Source organism: Leptosomus discolor, chromosome 2 (assembly GCF_034619465.1).
Source record: "Leptosomus discolor isolate bLepDis1 chromosome 2, bLepDis1.hap2, whole genome shotgun sequence".
In the NCBI taxonomy this organism is placed as follows: domain Eukaryota; kingdom Metazoa; phylum Chordata; class Aves; order Leptosomiformes; family Leptosomidae; genus Leptosomus; species Leptosomus discolor.
Window position 1 is genome coordinate 63,650,492 of NC_141392.1, and position 21,653 is coordinate 63,672,144.

The window sequence follows — 21,653 nt, forward strand, 5'->3', positions numbered from 1 at the left end:
TCCCTACTATACAACTAAAGTTAGCATTACCTTGCTACCTCACAGGAATGTCACTGGAATACATTAAAATTGCATAGCACTGGCATACAAGGTGATCTTGGATATAACACCAGAAGAGACCTCGAAATACAGTTTGAAAGCACAAATGTGCAAAAGAGAGAAAGAAGTAAGAATAGTTAATAATCCTGTTATATTGTCTGCTGTCCTTCCTACATATTAAGGCAAATTATAAATGAAGAAAATTTTTTAGTTCTACAATTAGAATAGCAAGTATAGTCAGGCAATACATGCATTTCTGGTTGCACAACACAATATGTATTTTTCATTCAGTACCAGGATCATTCTAGTTCCCTCATGTTGTATTAGGAGATTTTCGTATAGGGCTAAATGTGACACAAAAATCAAGGCAGTTCTTATACAGTGATTGAATCAGTAATTAGAGTAATTATATTACCTTATTGTTAGTACGAATAGTATGCAGGCTTCTTAAAACTGATAATGATTTAGGCAATTTCATCTGAACTTCTAAAAGAGCCTCATACACAGAGTTGTGATGATTTCATTTTGCAGTCTGGTGTAAGTTTGGAAAAAGAGAGCACAGAAACTGGACAGTTGTTCGAAGGTAGTAAGAGTCAACACAGTTTTTATTCATAAGAGGAACCTTTTAAGAAACTGAAGATTAAGCACTCCTTTTAGAGAACAGTAAAGATTGCTTGAGATAAGAAGCTGCATAGGCATAGCAATTCACTGGATTTCAGGTTTAAATAAGAGCTCAGGAAAAATATCCATGGACTGAAGATGACTCTCTATTCTGCTATTTCTTTTTATGAAAAAATGTTGAGTACTTGTTCTGCTATGAAATTAAAATATTACTTTGTATGCTGTTTTTATGAGAATTGTTATTCTGAGGGGTTTTTCAGAGAAGTCATTAAGGTTTTTTGGATCATAGATAGTTCAGTATTTGATTCTCCAACAACAGATGTGTGAGCTTCTTCTGTAGCAAATTTCTTCCTTAAATAATCCAACAGCTATTGAGCGACGCAAAGTCAGTAACAACAAAAAAATACATACGCACATACCGGGTATCAATAATTAATATATTTTCTTACACCTGTAAGTCTCACACTTATGGGCAGCCCAAAGACTCCACCGAGTTTCAATAATATAAAAGCATAAAATAATTTTATTGCAACTTGACAAGCCATGTGTTTTCAAGAATGCAAACAGTAACAATGTCACTACTGTACCAGCCTGAAGGTTAAATTTTCATTTATGATGTGCCAGCACCTGCCTTAATTCTCTCACACATTTTAAAAGCTGGAACAATTTCATGGCCCATTGAAGGAGTGACTAACGTAGGTGTTAACAGTTATCCAGTGACAGCGACATGTGGAGGAACCAGTAGACTTGTTTTCACATTTCTTTTCATTTATACAGTGCTGCTAAGAAGTGGCTGGCATTCAGTTTAATTCCTGGATAACAAAACACTCTTACAATTAATTAACTTTTTAAACTTGTGTCAGCTGTTTCTCTACTTTCCAACTCCCCTAATTCCATCTTTGCCCTCAAAATATCACTGCTTTCAGGTAACAAGTTTAAATTTTAAAGTACAGAAAACTTCCCTTTTGTACATTAAAAACAAGTAGTTGCTCCAATTCATTTTTATCTCAGTTAACATCTGTTTTTTCAGTTAAAGATGGATGACTGAAATTGCCACCTATGTTCCCATAAACTGTCTTTAAAAGTCACATGTGGGTTTGCTGTGGATGAGGTGAAAGTTTGGCCCGAGTGCCAACAACCAGCCATACATTGGATTATGAAGTGGCTATTTTACCCCTCGGATTACCAGATTATTGCAGTAGCACAAAACAGTATTTACCAAACCACACACACATCAGGTTGAAATAAATAATTTCTTATTGTGAAACACATTTTCTGAATTGAACTATCAAACTTGTTGCCACTGCTCTGTCACATTGCTCCGCGTGGTTGTCACGAGTCTCAGCTGAAATCTAATCATTGGCAGACAGTGCCCCTGAAACATGACTTGCTGCTTTAGACGAGCACTGTGTTACAATATAATATGCAAAAAAAAAAAAAAAAAAGATCACCTAGAATAACCTGTTGCCCTATATTTTCATTCGTAAGGGAAGGAGTTCACAATACTGATAAGGAACAGTAGGAAATGTATTTTCAAAATTGAGCTCTTGATAGAATAGCCCAAACGCCACATCACAGGCTATCCACATGCAAAATCTGGATGTTAAAATCACATCCTTTGGGTCATTTCAGTAATAACTGATTTGTCCAAGAATCACAAGACTTGTCAGATGATTGCTATGACCCATAACAGATTACTATGACATCCACAACAATGTACCTTATTATGATGGTGTCTTACATAAAATTGGACTAAGACTCTGCCCCTCTTCGAGCACAACACACCCCAAACTATTATAATCTCATCAGCATTTTCTCTTTCTCCTCCCAATATCAGTGTTAAGCAAAAAAGAAATGCACAGCCATATGAAGTTAAGAGAAAAAGGACTATTAAAAAAGAAGAGAAAAAGGTGAAGCAGCTGAGAGTGAATGCTCAAATTTGGTCCTCAGCTCAGCAGTCGCACCGGAATCTCCAAGCAGCAAAGAGCTATTCCCAGCATATGGGATCCAGCAGCTGACACAAAATCAAGATGAGGTTTTAAGATTAAATTAAGTGTTTATATGAATGACTTACAGTAATATGCTGAACATACCACTTCTTTATTGACAACTGTAAATTTCAATTTAAATTGTAAATATAAAATTTCAATAATGACACCTGATGTAAGTCGTATAGTGACTTTAAAACATAAAGAGTTATTGATAGCTATTTCTGCTTATGTTGAACTGAATTACAAGTAAATTAATCAAAAATATCATTGCAGGTATCACTGAACTTCAGTTGTGGAACTATGGGTACTAAAACATATGCTATATTACCTAGTTAAAGAACACAAGCTGCAAGGCTCACATGGGAAGGATTTAGTAATTATGGGCAATTTTGAAATGAACGTGAAAGACAATCAAGAATAGCTTTTGTTTACACCCATAAAACTTCCCTGGAGAACTGTGTTTATCTTTAATCATTGTGGCAACTTCTGAATGTTTTGCTTACCTAAAAAAGGCATCATCTGTAGCTCTTAAAAGATACCCATCCTTATAGCCTGTGGAGTTACTGCCTAGATGGAGAAACCGTTTTTTTGTATACTGAACAAAGTTATTGTATGAATTACGTAGACATATTATTGTATGATTACATACACATTTACAGAAACGTCCATATAAGCATTCATCACAAATGCTTAACTTCTACTGTGTATCCTGATGCATTTCAGCAAGCAGCAAAACTAGTTGCATTTTTCTTTAGCTAACCTGATGGCCATATCACATATACACACTATCAGACCATGGATGATGTGTGGATACTGCATGTGGCCCTCAAGAGGTTAAAAAGCTACAGGAATCTCTCTCCTGGTATGCCTCTCTCTCCTAAGTTCCTCCAGTTACACAGATCTGCTCACCTTAACATGATCTTTGGCCCACTAGACCCTGAGCTCTGTTATTTCAGGGAAAGAGGTTTCCTGCACTAGGAACTGCTACCAGTTTTGTTTCAGATTTCTTTCACGCTGCTGTGCCAGTGTGTGCCCACAGGCAGCATGAATATAAAAATGATGGAGGTTATGTTAACAATGGTTGAGTTAACATCCAGAAACGATTTATGATCACATAAATCAAATTTGGACAAGGATGTACTTAACTCTGCACCAGACATTCATTACTTTGTTATTGTTCTCTCAAAGTAAACAAACTTGGTTATGCATTCAAATAAGGCCTCTGTGCTTTCCTTCGCAGTATTGCTTTTTTTTTTTTTAATTTTATTGCACCTCAGTGTACGATAGAAACAGGTCATCCAGCAGCATGAGTGGGTAACAACAGGTTTATTAATCTTCAAAAGTCAACTGATTCAGAAGCAGAAAATGTTTTTCCTCTTCCTTCCAACAGATGCAGAATAAATCAGGTCCTCAAGCACCTGCCTTTGAGTCTCACGGTTTACAATATCCTTTCCCCTCTTCTGAGGGTGCAGAGATATTCTGTACTCAGCCACTGCTCTACAACTGTATTCCTGAAGAGTCAGGCAGGATTGGCAGAAAAGTGCTGGAATATTTGGAAGATAAGGTGAGAGGAACAGACCTGCAATTTACTGTCTGGACAATTTGCAAACAGCAAGGACTCTGGGAAACAACTTGTCTCTGTTCGTATATGTTATGGAGGTAATTTCCTGCACTGGTTCCTGGCTTGACAGCTGATTAGAATGCTTTTTTTTCTGAGAGCCCAAGAGATACGTAATTGACATATGAGGAAAAATTGCTGTTTGTCCATTTTTTTTGTTTGTCAAATCATGCTGGGCATTTAGATCCCCTTTACTGAAGTCTTGTTTGGCACATTCATTGCATGACTTGGTTGCTAAATTTTTCTTATAAAGAAGAGTGTATAGCACTGATGATAGAAACAAATTGCTGTGCCTTCTTAGTATCTTCTTACATCATGGATTTATCATATCATCCAAAAGACAATAGCAGCCTGAGTAGAGATAGCTGAACTAGCAAAGGTAATCTAAAAATAATTCTAAACATAGTATTTCAAATTTGAATTTTGGAAAAGTCACTGGTGTTCTAGAAGAACAGATTACCTCTTCTCTCTGCAATGTCTAGGCTTTCCTGTTACCTTGGACCCTGCAGTCAAAAAACCCTTCAGAGAGGAAAAACTGCAGTTTTGAAGAAAGGCCTGAGAAAACACACAAAGCACCAGAAACCTATGTAGGTGTAGCCACCTGAAAGCTTTCAGTCTAGTGTAGAAGGATCAAGAAGCTCAGATGAATATCCCAGTTGTACTTCTCAGCTGTCTGCGGCTGGTGTGAGAAACTGACAAATAGGTTTGATTCAAAAATAGTAAGATTGTGTCAATTTTATCATCTGAATATACACTGGTCACCGCAACGAACACGACAGAAACGAACACCTTGCACTACATCATATCTACAGATAAGCAACAGTTGTACTGAAATCTTGTCAATGCAGAAATCCTCAGGAGACTTCCTCAAACTATATGTGAATCCAAAAAGGTTGTGTTAGAAACATTTTGGTTTTACACGCTTCTCTAATGTCTAAAAAATAATTTGCTCCTTGACTTTTGATAAAATTCAGTTTTAGAGGTCAAGTGCCTTCTGCTGCCTTTGTTCATGTCGATTGCAACCGTATTATTTCTCTTTAAACGGGTAAACATACTTTTTCAATTAGGAAGAGAGAGAGAGGGATTCTGAGCACATCAGAGAAAAGCAGAAAATTAGAAGAAGCAAAATAAAAGATCTTTAAAATTTTCTGCTTTGAGTCAAGATTCTACTCTTCAACCACCTTCACAAGTGCACAGAATCAAAGCAGAGCCCTGTTTACAGAAGAGGTGCTCGTGTACTTCTTTGGCTGATGTAGTTAATGAAATGTAAGAGGTTCTGGGACATAAACTTTCTAGGTCACCTTGCTGTGGGGTTTCCTTTTCTTTCAACATCTCTTGAGGTGATGGTTGCTTGTACAGATCAGTTTCCAAATCATAAATCTCCTGCACAATTGTTGGCATCTTGAAGAACACTAATCATGCAGTTCCCCTCATGTCCCAAAATATATTCCTTTTGATACTGTTTGAAAGAGACTACAGACCTTAAGAATTACGCAGATCATCCCACTTACATTATATACTGAATTATGCCATTACACCAGGTTGTGGAGAAACTAGGGTTTCAAAGACCAGTTAGGTAACAGAATATTAGCCTTAATAACAGGAAGAGGAATAGATTAAATCCAAATTTAAGATTAATTTATATGTGTTTCTCTTCACCATTTGCAGCCTTTATTAGGGTCATCAATCATCTTTATGCAAACAAACACCTTGGCATCTTCTATTAAGCCTCCGACAAGCTCTTAGGAAATGGCATGTTGTGTTCCGTTTCGCCACAAAGTCGTTATCATTTCAATATGAACCTTCACTTTGCCACTTCAATCTTTGTGCAGTAGCACAGCCAGGACCTTTTTTTCCTAAAACTGCAAATGTTGTATAGCTGATTATAGTTTTTTCAACAGGAAATGGTACATCCCCTCCCCCTTCACTCCCCTTGAGAAAAAGCAAAGTAACCTGTAATAACAGCAAACCCAACTTTCATTTATCATCTTAATGATCGCTTCTCCTTGTTCTTTCTTTTCCTCTGGTCATTTGGAAAGTATCCTCAGTGTTATCTTCAGTACACCCTTTCCCTTTTCTAATCAGGGAAAAGAAGGTGGGGTGGTGGAATGGGTCACGCATAATCTGGAAACTTTTAAAGGAACATTCTCAGTTGCACTGAATCCCAAATCTGTATTAAAAAAATAAGTTACAAACCTGCATAATCAGGTCAGTGTTCACTAAGACTTTGTGTTTAGAGCACACTAATTTTTTATTTGCTCTGCCTGTTCCCATGAGTTCTCCTGAAGCATTCGTAACCCAAACTGCTGCATTTTGTTAGCGTATGAGGGCGCATGCATTAATCGGTTTTACATTCTGGCTTTCATTTTCTACAAATGTAGCATAAAACCTAAACAAAGGGCACGAATGACAGGAAGTAGAACATACTTTTCGATCTACCTTGTCATTAAATTTTGCATGTAACAACTCTTAAAGACACTTAAAAATGTAAACCATGCCACAAACCAAAAAAAACTTCCTGTCATTTGATAAAAAGGGGGAACCAGACTGACTTCCAATGACAGTAAGAATTTTTGAATATAGTGAAGTACTACTAGAAAACAGAACAATCTTTTTTCTGAAACATTATTAAGAGAATCCCAATTCCTCTTCCTTGAATAAGTAACTGAAAGCAAGGCCATAGGATGACTTCAGTTCTGGAAATGTTCTTCCCATTCAAACCAGACACAAGCTAACCAGATTGAGAAGCCTGCGTGCCTTCGGGATATGATGAGTATCTTTTGGATGTGCTTATCCATGAGGAACTAAGGGAGGTATTATGTAGAAATGATGCAGACCTCATAAGATCTCTCCCTTTCTAATTTAATAACCATCTGTAACTTTGGACTCATCTCCATGGGCTGGGTTGGGATCCCACTAAGGCAATCAGCCCTTGAATCTTCCTCACAAGACTTTTAGTGTCCTAATTTAACCTGGGTCAGAAGTATCTAAAAAGGCATCTCTCACTCCCACTTCTTTTTCTAGCCAAAGGCAACAAAACAAGACAGTTAACCAAACTCTTTTTAACCTCACTCATTTGGGTCCTTGATGGTTCAGTTTTGGGTTGGTGGCTGAGGTTAAGTTTTATTTTCCCTGGAGACGGGCCCTACCTGGAAGCGCTGGAGTGTTCGAAATCCAAAACCAAAAATGAACGTAAATTTTGCAAATGGACCCTTCTGAAGACAGGCAGAAACCACAGATTCAAATGTTTACAGACTTTGGTTCTTTGAGACGGAGGCTTTTTCATGAGTTTGTATCTTCCCTTCCTAGCCCTGACAACACTTTTAGTTTCTGTAGTACCCAATTCATCACATGCCTGCAAAGCGTCACTTTATTTGCAAACACAATGAAAACCAGAGTATTTTGCTTGACTTAAATCAGACAGCAGATCAAGGAACAGACTGAATGGTACCTAATATCACTGTTTATCACCACCTGGTACTACAAGTATATAATCTAACAGTTTGCTAAGCTAAGTTTAAAGCAGGTGGGGTTCTCTGAGACTCAAGTTCTGCCTGCATGACAATACCAAGATCCTAGGCAATACACAGATATACCTTTCAAGTGTCTACAGACATGTATTGAACTTTTAGATGTTCTCAGATCTTGTTCTATGTTCCTGTCATGCAAGGTGTAAGGAAACAGAAATCTCTTTGGGTAACACCGTTTTGGTACAGACTTCACTTTGCCGGTCACATACTACATCCTTTCTCTTTCCGTGTTATCCCTCTGAAATCAGTACACAGGGATACTGTGGATTGCATACTGAAAACAAGTGGGTGCAAAGCAGTGGTATGGCTGATACTGTGAGAAAAACAAAGAGCCCCTAATGATGAATTTTTCAGGAAAAGTTAAAATGCAAGCAGAAATTATTTTAATTATATTACTCCATGATAGACATTTAAATATAGCCAAGTAGAGGCTAATAATTTTGTCATCTGCAAGCAAGAATTCAAGCCAGAGAAAAGCTTAGCATAAACAAGATGGGAACTGGAGAATCACTGTTTAAGTCTTAAGAATCTCCTTATCTTCTGACTTACAAGCTTTACAAGCAAATTTGTATTTACAAGGAAATTTGTAAATAAAAAGTTACTAATCTCAGATGTAACCTATGTTATTTTTGTTACTCTACTTAATTTCACCTGGCAATAAAACAAAGTATTTAACGTAATTGGAGCAGGGTGAGGTTGTCTTGGTTATTGCTGCATGTTTACCTACAATTCTAGATTTATCACAAGGAATTTGCTCAAACTTTTGGTTAGTGCAATGAAGAAATGTACCATCACAGTCACCAGCACAACTCTTCATGAAATAATTAAATCTATTTTAATCAATGCATATTAGTCACTGGCAGGATCTGGTTCAACAACTCACTGAGCAACTTTGTCAATCAGAGAACAAATCAAAACTATGGAATAGTTTTCCAAAACAAAAGGAAAATTGGGTCAAGTTGATTTTCACTCCAGAAGTGTTTCAAATTCTAAATTATTACCCTGCAAATATTCAGTTTAACTCCTTTTCTGTCCTGTGAATTCAAAAAGGTTCATTCAATTCACAGAAATGCAGAAGTGCCAATAAACTGCCATCGCTAATTTCAACCTGCATTAGGTTCAGTTACAAGCTACAGCTACCGAGTTCAGAGTCAAACTTTCCTAAAATTTGTGAGCTTTGGTTTGGAATCAATCTTACATCATTCATACATTGCATTCAGCTGCTTGAGGGCCCCTAACACTTGCCTATTCCATCCCATTGCTCCTTCTGGAAAATAAGTTTATAATGCTAAGTCTTTTCTTCTGCTGCTGCTCTCATTTTAAGGAATGCCTTATTTGCATGAAGAGAAAACCTCCCCATTTTCCTAGAAACATACAGGGCTGTGCAAAATGTCTATCTTTTAGTTTAGCAGTTTCTGAGGTATGAATATTCGTTCATAAGCACTCCAGTGGACATGGAGCCTTGAGTCTGCCATGTCCAGCTTATTTTTTTCTGGGGTATATCTGTGGCTGTGAGGAGCAGGTGGTCCCCTTGCCTTCTTATGGCAGGATGGAAAAAAGGATGGTCAGCTGGCCTTCTGGGTGTCTTCACACGGGGCTGGCTAACAAGCATCAGTGGCTGCAGCTTGCCCGGGGAGTGGAGCTGCTACATAGCTCCCCTTCAAGCTTCTGGCTGGATGCAGTCAACAGAAACAAGTATCTGGCTGATCATGCAGGTCTCCGCGAATTGCAAGAACTGACTCAAGAGGCTGAGGCAAACACGTTCCTCGCAATGCAGGACCGAGGAGTTCTTGGTGACACAGGGATATTTTACATTCAATTTTGTATTCCAGAGTCATCTTAAGAGTCCCAAAACTCACCACTGCAACTACGCCTCAAGGAAAGCTTGCAACTAGGCAGAGAAAGGACAGGAAGATGCTAAAGCCTTGTATCAACTCCAGACACAATCCTGCAAAATCCTCACTGTCCTGACAGCCTGGCACTGACAAGGTGAAATAACACTCACAAACTTTCTATATATTGCAGAGAGGCACCGGAGGAATGTGTAGATGGCATCACAGATGTTAGCTCAAACAGCAAGAAGCCAACACTAATCCAGTTGGCTTTGATTAGGGCTACAGAAAATCCCATTTTCAGAGTGCAGGAAGTTTTCCTATCCAAAAAGACTTAACGGTGTCTTAAGTTACACATCAGCTTCACTGCAGGATTCCAGAAAAAACAAAAGATATGGTCTACTCGCTATTAACCTTTAATAGCCATAGTAGGGAAAAATCCACTAGTTTGACTGAATCTATAAGTATGTAAAAAAAATTACATTTAAGCAAGCTTTAGTCTGACATTAAATACCAAACCCCCTGATTTTTTAAAAAAGACCTTTTAAAATCAATTTTCAAAATGAATGTCAACTCTTCAAGAATGAGCTTCAGTATTTTCCTTTACTTTAAAGCAAGGGTGGTACTGTTATTTAGAATAATATTTCAGATGCTAGAGGGAACAATCACGATTTAAGCTCAGTTTGTCTGAATTAGTGAGAAGCTGGAATAATGTTTATGCTGCATTTCTTTACAACTTCTGAAGATATTTACCATAAAATTTTCTCTGCCTCATTCCTCCGATGTCATGTTATGGTTGCTGCCTATTAGTTATTGCTCCTGAACAAATGTAACATGGTGCCAAAATTTTACTGCAAGTATTAGGCACTTTTCAAAAAAGTTTGCAGTAGTGACATTTACATATGTTTCTTTTTGACAGAGTGTGCAGCACCATGTTTTTTGCTGATTATATGGTATGCACAGCAGAAACGGACTTGACAGATAGATGTATATAACAAAGAATATAAAAGTCTGTTTACTTCCTGGCAAAACACATGTCTGCGTGCTCTGACACTGAGCGTCTTCATTCGGCTGTAGGTCTCTGTGTGAGCCAGGCCTAGTGCACTTGCCATCTACAAAATCAGTAGCCAAGCGCCTAGAAATCTCACTTCATTTTGCATTGAAAAATGAAGCCACCGCCACTCCCTAGGACGAAAGTAGTAAATACATAAAAAATGGAAAACAATGGGAAATCCAAAATCAGGATCACTGCTTTTCCTTACACAGAGATCATGATCAGCCATAGTGACTTCCTTCAGATTAGGGAAAAGCCGTAAGAAGAAAGAGTATGTCAGAGGTCGTCGGGACAGAGAGCACAGGAACATAAATGCCCAGGTGCCCCACTTCTGTGGGACCAGAGGTGCATGCAGAGAGAGGCATTGCTTTTACAGGAGAGGGATTACACGGAGTGCCCTCTCCTTGTATGACCAAAGGCTGAGTATTCACCAGTACATCTCTCACCATGGATCTCTCCCTAGACAGCCCACAGACAGCACCAGCACTTCCCAGAAGCTGGCAGGATCTGAAAGATGGCACGATTCATCTACAGGGCATAAAAGTGAAAGCCCTATTGCTAGAAAAAAAAGAGCTGAAATGTTTTTTGTTTCTTTAACCAGGGAGAGGAAAGAATGATGAGAATTTCAAATACGGGTATGTATTCAAAATAAAAAGGAAATAATTAATTTAGTCACACTCGAACGTGAATATATATTCACTTCTACTTCGTGGATGAAAAGAAGTGTTTTATTCTGTCTCAGGCTTTATAAAGGCATCAACAATAATATTTCCAGCTAGCCTAAACCAAATTTTTCTTCACATTTTTCATTGGCAAGCCAGGACTAAATTACCGAGACCTCTGTTCAACCAGCATATTACTCCCTTTGTCCTGAGAAAACTGCTGGACCCATCTTACTCCTTGTGTGTTTCTACCTCAGCCATAGCAAGCACTCCAATGGTCTTATCACCTAGAAAATACCTTTTATCAGCAAGACTGAAAGCAAGCACTTTGCCAGCCTGGGCGAATGCAGCCGATCAGAGCCCCAGTCCTCCCCTTCTGATCAGCCCCTCAGACCTCAGACTCCCCAGCCAGACCTCACCCTTTGTGGCTGGGCTTCTACTCCCCTCCCCTGCCACCTACCTTCCTTCCCCAGGCACACGGGCGAGCAGTTACAAAAAGGAGATGTAAAACTTTGGTTTTATAACTGCCTTTTCATTAAAAGCATAATTGCTAGAAGCTTAGAAATGTCATCACTAAACAAACTGTCGGAGTTTCAATCTGTTTTAAAGTGTGAATGACTTTTGTTTCAAAGGTTACATGGAGTGCTCTGTGCAGTACACAAGGACACATCGAGATCTGCGTGTGTCTGAACACTGGAGCTACACGGCGTCCAGGGCCCAAGACTATGTGTTTTCTGATTTTTTTGTTTTATTTTATTTTTTACACACTGGCTAATGGGTCTGCATCAGTACAGAGAATCCATCAGGTGAAAAAGACCCAACAGGATCTCGATTTTTTTCTTTTCTTTTAGATTTGTCCTCCTTTATTTACAACAGAAGCAAAATAACTTCAATCAAAATGAGGTTAAGATTATTTTTAACAGATGTTCACTGCTGGCCTGACCCAAAATCCATTGACGTCAATGAGAAGACTCCATGGGGCTTTGGATTGGGTTCTAATTGTTGGAAAAATTAATGTTATTGTAAACCACTGGTCAGTGCTGTCACATGCTCCCCTTCTGTGCCAATTCTATATGATCGGATAACAGACTCACATAAATCTGTTCCAACTGTTGGCTAAGAGGCTAAAGGACACAGAGGTTTATCTTTTTAATTCTGAAGCCCCCTGTGCTCCCCAGCACACCCCATGGCACCACTGTACTTACTTGACAGACTCAGCATTACAGACAGTATTCATACAATCAAAACATTTCACAGTCAAACACTGGGTGGGAATAACAGAATTATTAATGCTGACTGTGTGAAGACAGCTGAACTACAGATCTGTATGAAATGAGATACTTTGGTTCGTATACTTTCAATATAGATTTTTATTTATTTATTTATTTATTTAAATATAGACCTGAAGGAAGGGTTGCACTTACTGTTAAGAAGACGGAAGTCTATAAATGGGTAGGAGCCACGGCGCTCGGAGAGAACTCCTGTCTGACCTCTCACCCGTGCATCTCCTGCAAAACACAAAATCCCCAGAGACATTAGAAGGGGCTGCTGCCTCTCTCTGCTGTTTAGATCTAGATCTATTTTCTATTCAAAGTGATGACGTTACACTCCTCCAGTGGGAAAACTAAGGTCCAAAAAATTATCTCCCATGACATCCCTGGGTAATTGGGTAAAGCAGTACAGCTGATCCTCTGAACAAAGGCATGAAACCCCCCTCATGTTTATTCTATTGAACAGCCTCTTGCCCAGTAAGTAGACTCACTGTTTCAGGAGTTGTGCAGAGGCCATTTTTTACCCAGATGAGACCAGTTGGATTCTGACTGTCATGGCATCACGCACAAAGGTCTCAACCTTGGGCGAGGCTCACAGTCCAACTGACCTCCAAAGCTGTGGGACTGTTCTCAAAATCATGAGTTGATGAAAAAATCCCCAAACAAAAGATGAAGATTTTTTTAAGTTTGGGTTTTTTTTTGTTCGTTTGTTTCTGTTTTTCTTTCTGCTGTTTGAGCACTCTGGAAAATGTCAGCCTTCTCCTCAAACACCAAAGCTGCTTTATGTAAGTGAAACCTGATGTTCTCAGATAAGCATTACTCCAGAACTTTAGGATGTATATTTAAATATCATAAAGTGACAACATAGTATAAGAGTTAGGATCACTGTGTAATTCACATTGACTAGCTCCTGATTTACCATGTAATACTGATGAAGTAGGCAAAACCCATTTAAAGAGAAAAATGCTACTCAGGATGAATAAGAGTTACAAAAGTTCTCCCCAAGCAGATAGGAAGTAGTGGGAAGCACACGTCATTTTTACATTTCCATAACCTTAAATATCTTATACTGTAATGTAGTCATTTCATTATAGGCAAATAGCAAGAGCAAAATATTAAAAATTCTTAAGTAAGATGAAGTTTGGAGATTTTAGAGGCTCAGGTTAGAGTAGTCCAGCTCTTCACAACACCAATTCCTGCTCTACAGAAGCACAGGCCATAGTGTTGAAAGCATACCCACAGCATTTCCTCAGACAGCTCACACTGTAGGCCTCTCAAAGTTTACAATAAAATTATGAATTATTAGTTTGAATTGTGTTTCCTCTGGGATATAAATACAGCATCTGACTAATTTAAACAAAAATAATTTAAGAATTTGGCTGCTAGTGTTAGCTTCTACCGCTTGTGTTTAAGTACAAGAAAACATCTTGCAGCATAAAAGAAGGACCTAGTTAGATGCTGTTATTTTTTTCCTATCTAATGTTCACTTAAAATGTGCTTACAATTATGTTTAAGGGAAGAAAGCCAAGGAGAACTATTAAGTTAAATATTCGAGGTGGAGAAAAACTTCCGTGCCCTCTGGGGGTCCTTAGAGGTATGAAAGACAGAGAAGTGTGCACTCAAATAAGGAATACTTCAAACACAGTCACTTTTGATTACAAATATAAATCTACTTTCTCTCATCCTTACTTTCGCTTTGCTTTTTTGTTTCCAGAGACAGAACATGTGTTCCCTGTACTCTGCTCCTGCTTGCCAACAGCTTGCTCTAAGGAACCGGTGTGAAACAACTCAAGCTGTTGTTGACCCCACTTACCCCTCCTGGTAGCAGGCGCAGGAGGTGCAACCCTCTGCCTGCTCTTCAGCTGTTGCACTTCAAAGGTATGATAATAGCGTGGGTCTACCTTCATCAGCAGTTTAAAATCAGGTGCAACTTGTGGCAAGGGAAATATATAAAGTTATTCCCCTGCACTTCTTCTGTTAAAGGGCAGAAGGGTGGAGCAAATAGTTGGAGAGTTTATAAAACACCAAGCAAGATTCATCAGCACCCATGAGTCAGAGCTCATAAGGCAGCACCTGGACTTAAAAGCATTGCTCTCCGCCACAGGTAGACCCATCAGATTGGCTGATTTGTGCAGAAAGAGTAAGAATGGCAAATATACGCTACACATTATATAACCCCCCCCCAAAATCAGGCAGCTTGAGCCTCTCACTGATACAAGCATCAGCAAATTAAGAACGGGTGTAAATTCAGAGCATGACTTGGTTGAGGCTTTTGTTCTTCTGTATGCACCAATGAATTAACAGGAAACTGCAAATAATCCCCTGCATTAATACGCTGATAAACGCCACACCTGAGTAAATCAACAGACCCTTTAAAAAAAAAAAAAGAGAGAATTTAAAACTCAAAAAAATCTGAAAAAAACACAAGGCATATGATACTGTAAATACAGAAAGGCTGTTTTTCCTTCTGGACATGAAATAATGTATCAGATGAAGAGAGGTACCATAGTACTAGAGAATGACAAAGTCATACAGGGTTACATATTGAAAACACCTCCTGATCTTAACAGTATGATCCCAAATTTTGAGGAACACTAAAGGTAGGTAGACAACGGGGACACAGACAAAAACACAATGTGGACTTCCCAAAAGTAGACCATACAAGATAAAACTTGATACTTAATTACCTTGAATAAAATAGCTAACTGTTAGATAAGTGGAAAAAATCAATCCTGTAGTGCATTTCAACCATACGGACTTTGTTAAACACATAAAAGAAGGCAAGAGGTGAGTACAAAGTTGGAAAAGACTAAAAGTATGAAGGTAACAAGTTGCACTGAAAGGAAACTTTAGCTTGGGAACAATTACTGCATGATCTTCAGAAGATTCATATTGGGAATGGTCTTAAAATTTTTTATTGATCTTAACACAGGATTAGTAGAGCACTAGTGAGACAATGATAACACCAAGCTGAGTAAACAGCAGGTATATACAGCCACAGCTATTTTAAATAAAGTTCACTGCTACTGTCACCTTTTCTGTCCTAACTGCTCTACAGCCCAGCTACCTGCAGCTTCCACTTTCATTTTACTGGTAGTCCAGCTTCCTCTCATGGTGCTGCTGATGCCTCCTACAGAATGAAAGACTATCCAACTCAGACGCATATGTACACTATTCAGGCAAGGTAATTCCAGTAAAGAGAGGGAAAGTGAGGGAGGTATTGATGCTGTTAGTCAATGCACTTGGTGTAAGTTCATCTGAAACACTGGCTCTGAGAAAGCTGAATTCCTCCTGGAAAAAGTGGAGAGAAGGACCTCTAGTAAGATGATCAGGACACTAAAGAACCATTTCAAGCAAAATCACCATGGAGTAATGCCCACCGTTGATATGCAGCAGACTGGGAAAAGAACCACTTAGCTGATCAGAGGAATATCACTCCAAAGGAGGAGACGAAAATAATTGAAGCAGCTAATGGCATGGGCTTCACACACAGTGAAAGATGACCTGAAATAGTTAAGGACTATGCATGAAGACTGATAAACTTGCCACCATCTCTTCTGTTATTCAAATCAAAAAAATGTGAATGAGTTTTAAATTACTGATGATTCCGATTGGCTATTTGTGTCATTTTACATTTTTTACAAATAATAAAAGTTTGGGCTGTCTCTAGCACTATAGGAATCTAGATGCAGAATAAATCTGTACCCCCGCTGACTTAGTAAAAGCCACTAAAATCCTTATATTTGAGATTTAGTAACTTTTCCCTCAGGGAAGGCAACTTTCTTATGAGTCAAAGATGTTATCAAGTAGCTCTACTTCATGATTCTGTTATTTCAAAATACTTCACCAGGTGCCACCTAGTCTCTTTCTACATAGTTAGAGAAAGATTATTTAGGAAGTGGTGGTGGGCTAAATCAACCACGCCTGCTTTCCTCCATTTTTTCTTGGCTCACTTATTTGGAAAACTTTTATATTCTTCCCTATTACTTTTGATTACCTCTAAGTACACTCAACAGAGATACTAAAAATAGGGATTGCACTAGATGTACACCAAAGCACACGATTTTTAATTTCTAAGAGGCAAGGGCCATTCGTGGCAACACACCAGACTCTTTTTTCATTTTGACAGAGGACTTTGAAGGTGACTTTCATCAGTCCACCAGACCTTTACATCTCTTTGCTCTCCACCTTAAAATCAAGCTAAACAATTGTTCTGACCCTTTATGCAATTAGCAATTTTAGATAAATTATCCTTTTTGGAGCGAAAGGAAGGATTCTGTGGAAACAGGGCAGGAAATTTTGACAGCTCATTGTGTTCTCAAGTGAAACAAGCAGGGTGAAGGGAAACAGCAAGGGTACAGGTTCTCCTTGTCTGCTTTGGGCCGAAGACGCAAGGCTGGAACATTTGCAGCTGCAAACATGAAGGGCTGCACCCTTGCCGGAGCCAAGCTGACACAAGAGCTTCCAGCGAAGACATCTCCCAGGGGCCGCAGGGCTCCTGAATTTTACTTTGTCCTCGTTAAAACAGACAAGAAAACAAACCAAAGCAACCTACACTAGGTAACAAGAGCCCGTGTGGCACATGCTGTGACTGACATGCATGACGGCTTATAGTCACGGGAAAATCAGTTATGGGGCAAGAACCAAAACCACTGTACTACTGCAGTCATAGCACCAGAGCGATTTCAAGATGGGCAGAAGGGTTAAGAAAAAATGAGGCAGCTCTTAGCTGCCTGTCACATCTGGAAGAAAGAGCCATCTGCACTGAGGAAAACAACTTCTCCAACACTTGCCTGAAATGACGTGGGATTCAATTTCACTGAGCAAGCACAACAAATTAGGAGAGAAAACAGGGCCATAGCTGTGACAAAACAACAGAGCAGCTTCATGCAGCAGAAGTTAGGACCAAACACCAAATTACTGATTTTATTTAGTATGCAGCTCCATGTGGTAAGTCAGGAATACCACAGCAAATTCACAAGAGGTTACAAGTATTTATTCTAATCAAGCTTTTCTACTATCTTCATCCAAATGTTTCTTAAGCTGACTGTTTTAGGACAACTGCTGCAGTGGCTGAGTACTTTCCATGGAAAACCAAGTAGCAGTAGTAAGGCTTCCTGTGGGCTCCATGGAGGAGCCCTTACCTCCTTCACTATTTCAGTTATGAAAATGCTTGGGATTTCTGAGATGAACGAAAATGAGTTGTTGATATTTTAAGCATCGTTCTGGTTTCGGGGAAAAGCTTTCTAAGAGAGGTAAGTGCTGCTGTGTAAAAGTAGCAAACTCAGATAAAAAGTTAGGTTAAAACCAAATAGAATTATGGGAATTATGTTTGATTTGAAGACGTCTAATGCTTGTTCATAGTGATTTGTGTTTGTCTGGATTATTTTCATTCTGTTGTATTAGCGTTATAAATGTTACTGTAAGTTCTTGTCTGCAGAAAGCATTTTATGCAGATTCCTCATGTATATAAGATCTTCAGTGAACAAGAACATTTCCTCTGAACAGACACACTGAGAACGATGTTAGAGGTTAGAGACAGGACGACTCTCTTTTCCTGCAGGAGAAACTGGGGCAGCCACCTCACCTCATCCATTTATAAGCACTGAATGTCCAAGATGTAAATATTCAAAACCATGAGGTTTTCTGTGCCATACGATGCACAGTTCTGCTTCTGGTAATAGCCCTAATGAGTTTGTAAGTAGTGATTTCATCCAATGCATTCATAGAATCATAACATTTTCGCATCCTGCATTCCGCAGTTTCATTTCAGAATGCTCTGCAAAGGAAGGTAACTGTTGGTACTCCCTTTTTACAAAAAATGAGATAAAATGATGGTGTAGAAACCATCATTTGGTTTTGTAGATTTTTTTCACACAGAAAATCACTTAATTTCCACTGCAGTGGTCCTACCCCGTGAATGAATTTTTTTTTTTTTTTTTTTTTTTGCCAGTCAATGACTTGAATTTCAGCTGTTCAAAATTCCGTCTCCAGATCAGCAACAGTTGCAGATGAAACATTTAACTCATCCTGTTTTCTTACAAAACTGTATTTTGGAGTGAATGGTGGTTTTTACGCTCGACATAAACTAGTGTCACTGCCTGACTGTACCCGCCAATTGTAATTTCTGCCCTCCCTTACCGACCAAAATCCATACAGCTGCTGTATCTTAATCTCTTAAACAATATTATCACCACTGCTTGTGCCAATCAGTAAAACGCAAGGAACAGAAGATGACAATCTGTTCATAAAACCTTCCTCAATGTTAAAAGTCCCATGGTAAGTTCGCTTTTGCACTGATGCATAGCCTATCTGGATATACAGCCAGAGGAGGACCCTGGGATCCACAGGAATGCCTTTAACAACCAGTCCATTCTGACAAATGAACGTCTAGGCTAAAGTTACATGACTATTTTACAGAAACGCTTGAAATCCTCCCTTAAACCATGTCAGATCACATCAGTAACTGGTGAAAAGATTCTGAACTGAAATATCTTGAGGCAAAGCGATTACAACATGCAGTCATGTAACAGTAGTGATCAAAAACTCAGATTCTGAAGCAGTACCCACAGTGCCCTCTCCACAGATCTGTTTGCTCTGGCATAAGCAAACGCAAAGCCTGCAAAAGTAAGTCGCTACCTCTGACTGAAAAAATGGCCAGAGCTGATTAGGATAGACAATCCTGCATGTGCTACAGAAGGTAGCTTTCCAAAATGTCATTACATTATATAGCACTGGAAACGCTTTGTATTGTTTCTGAGTTTGATAATGGGCTACGACTTACTGCCCTAAGGTCAGATGTGTTTCATGTACTCATAGGTGAAAGTCAGCAGAGAAGAGTAGGTGCCTCTGCCCAGTGACTAATGCTTAAAGAGACTGAATTGCCTTTCAGAGTTGCATGGTTTTGACTTTGACTGCAGATGGAGTCTAGGACACTTCTGCTCCTAAATTAGATGCCACGATTATGAGCATAGCATACCGGAGGCGGGTGGGGGGAGAAGAATCTGAGACCTTGCCCACAAAGGTCTCAGACAGCTGAGAACACACGAAACCTCCTATCTGTAAGTATGCTTTTCACTATGATTGTCTCTGTGACTGTTACTATTTGTCTTGAAATAACTATAGGAGACACATACACCTTCAGTTCACACCAGTGTGGGCACACCCTCAAAACACGTACTGTGTACAGTCATACAGTGTAGTAGTATCCCACAGCTCAGTTAAACAGCACTTTTTACACAATACTAGTTGGTGTACTGTTCTCTACAAAAAGAAATAACTAGCTCTTTGTTAGGACTCTGTGATACTTACTCATCTATCGGTATTTTCTAGACAAAAATACAAAAGTTTACATAAAAGTTTACATAAAGTGCTAAATCACAGGACACAAAGACAGAAAGGGAGCATAAGAACACAGGAAAATTACACAGATGCTTATTCACATACAAACTTTTCATTCTGAAGACATGAGAAATGCAGATATAGGAGTTTGCCAGCACGAATTTTGCGAAATTCAGCTAATGGCTTTCACATGCATGAGAAAAAACAAACAAACACTGGTATCTAGCAGCAAAGAATAGAGAGTTACTGAACTAAAAGCAGGAGGCAGATCTTGGAAAAAATAATCCAACAACAGAGACTTGTATAAATACAGCATTATAAGTGCAGAAGACAGAAGTCATCTATCACCACCTCCATACTTGAAAGGAACAGTTGAGACAACCATCTTGACTTTGGTAAATATTTTGCTTGAACTATATTGTAATGAGCTAGTCACCTAGTATCTTGGGGGCTAAACTCACTAGTAAAAGATGAAAATGAAAGCCTGGGAGAACAAGCAGCTAGGAGGAGACGATTCTGCCTTTTTTTTAGCCATCAATTTATAATTCCCATTCTTGCCTCCAGTTTATCATACTTGTAAGCAGTAGCTTGCAAGACTGATGGCATCTTGAGAGTCTCGCTGCTGCTGTGGTCCTGAATGGCAGCACTTTGGCTGACCTGAGGCTTATCATACAGCTGCTGCTCGGCAGGGTTCTGGGTAGTAAAAGAGGTCCCAGGGCACTTTGCTGGATAAAGAAACCAGACTTGCAGTGGACAGAATCCTCTTAGCAAACTGGATATTACCATGTCTAGTGCTAGTGCTGAGAACCACCTGTCTGTATTTTGAAGTTTTCATATTGCATTATTGTTGGGACTTTAGTCTTTTCTGTCTCCAAATATTGATCACTGACTTTACAGGGAAAGCAGATATTAATAAAGATAGGGCACTGAACTGTCTTGGTAATTCTTGTCTTCTAAATGTCATTCTTGTCATTCTAAATGGTTAGATAGCTTGTAAATTACTCTGCATTAGAGAATGTGAGCTATGTTAGCAGAATCAGGTTCTTGCATTGCTATCATTGCCTTGCTGGGAAGTGGCAAAACTTGCTGGTTTTCTTACATATGAAATTGAATCGAAAACAACTTCAAAACTAAAGGATACATCCTGAAATGTTAAGACCTGTAATTAATAAAAGTAGTAACAATAGCTACAGCATGCTCTTAGCAACAGGTAGTAGGTTTCATTACCATGGCAACTTTGAAGATAGTGTCTTACTGTCAAGCTACTCCCATCCCTCTCCCAAATAAATTACAGCATAAATAAACCCACATTATTAGTTATTTAAATTGTACTTTTTGGATTCTAGTCTTCTGCTAGACTCTCAACTATTAAAATAAACATGTATTTAATAACAAACTTCTAATGCTTGTACGCTTCCGATTCCATACACACAAATTTCCAAAACAGGTTAAGTAGTTTAATATAATAACTTTCACTTTGTGTAAAAGAAATAGCACAAAGACTCTGTGTTTTGTCCAAGACCAATGCCAAAAAGAAGTATAGAGTTGAGATCTACATGCATAGCACATTAGGTCAAGCTACTTCTATTGCCAGTGCGCAAAAGATATGATTTTCTTCACTCATAGTTACACCCAGACCCTAAGTTACCCAAACTATAAATTATATTTTCTTAACTGTAATAATGTTCTAGATA

The 21,653-nt window shown here is 38.8% G+C and overlaps 1 protein-coding gene across 1 annotated transcript in view; it reads right to left on the reverse strand.

Moving 5' to 3' along the window:
- The window catches only part of PDE7B (phosphodiesterase 7B), an 82,572-nt gene that overhangs the window by 21,353 nt on the left and 39,566 nt on the right, over window positions 1–21,653 (reverse strand). Inside the window, exon 2 of the mRNA XM_086461210.1 lies at window positions 12,772–12,855. Coding sequence (XP_086317336.1) covers window positions 12,772–12,855 — 84 coding nt within the window. The remainder of the gene's footprint in view (window positions 1–12,771; window positions 12,856–21,653) is intronic.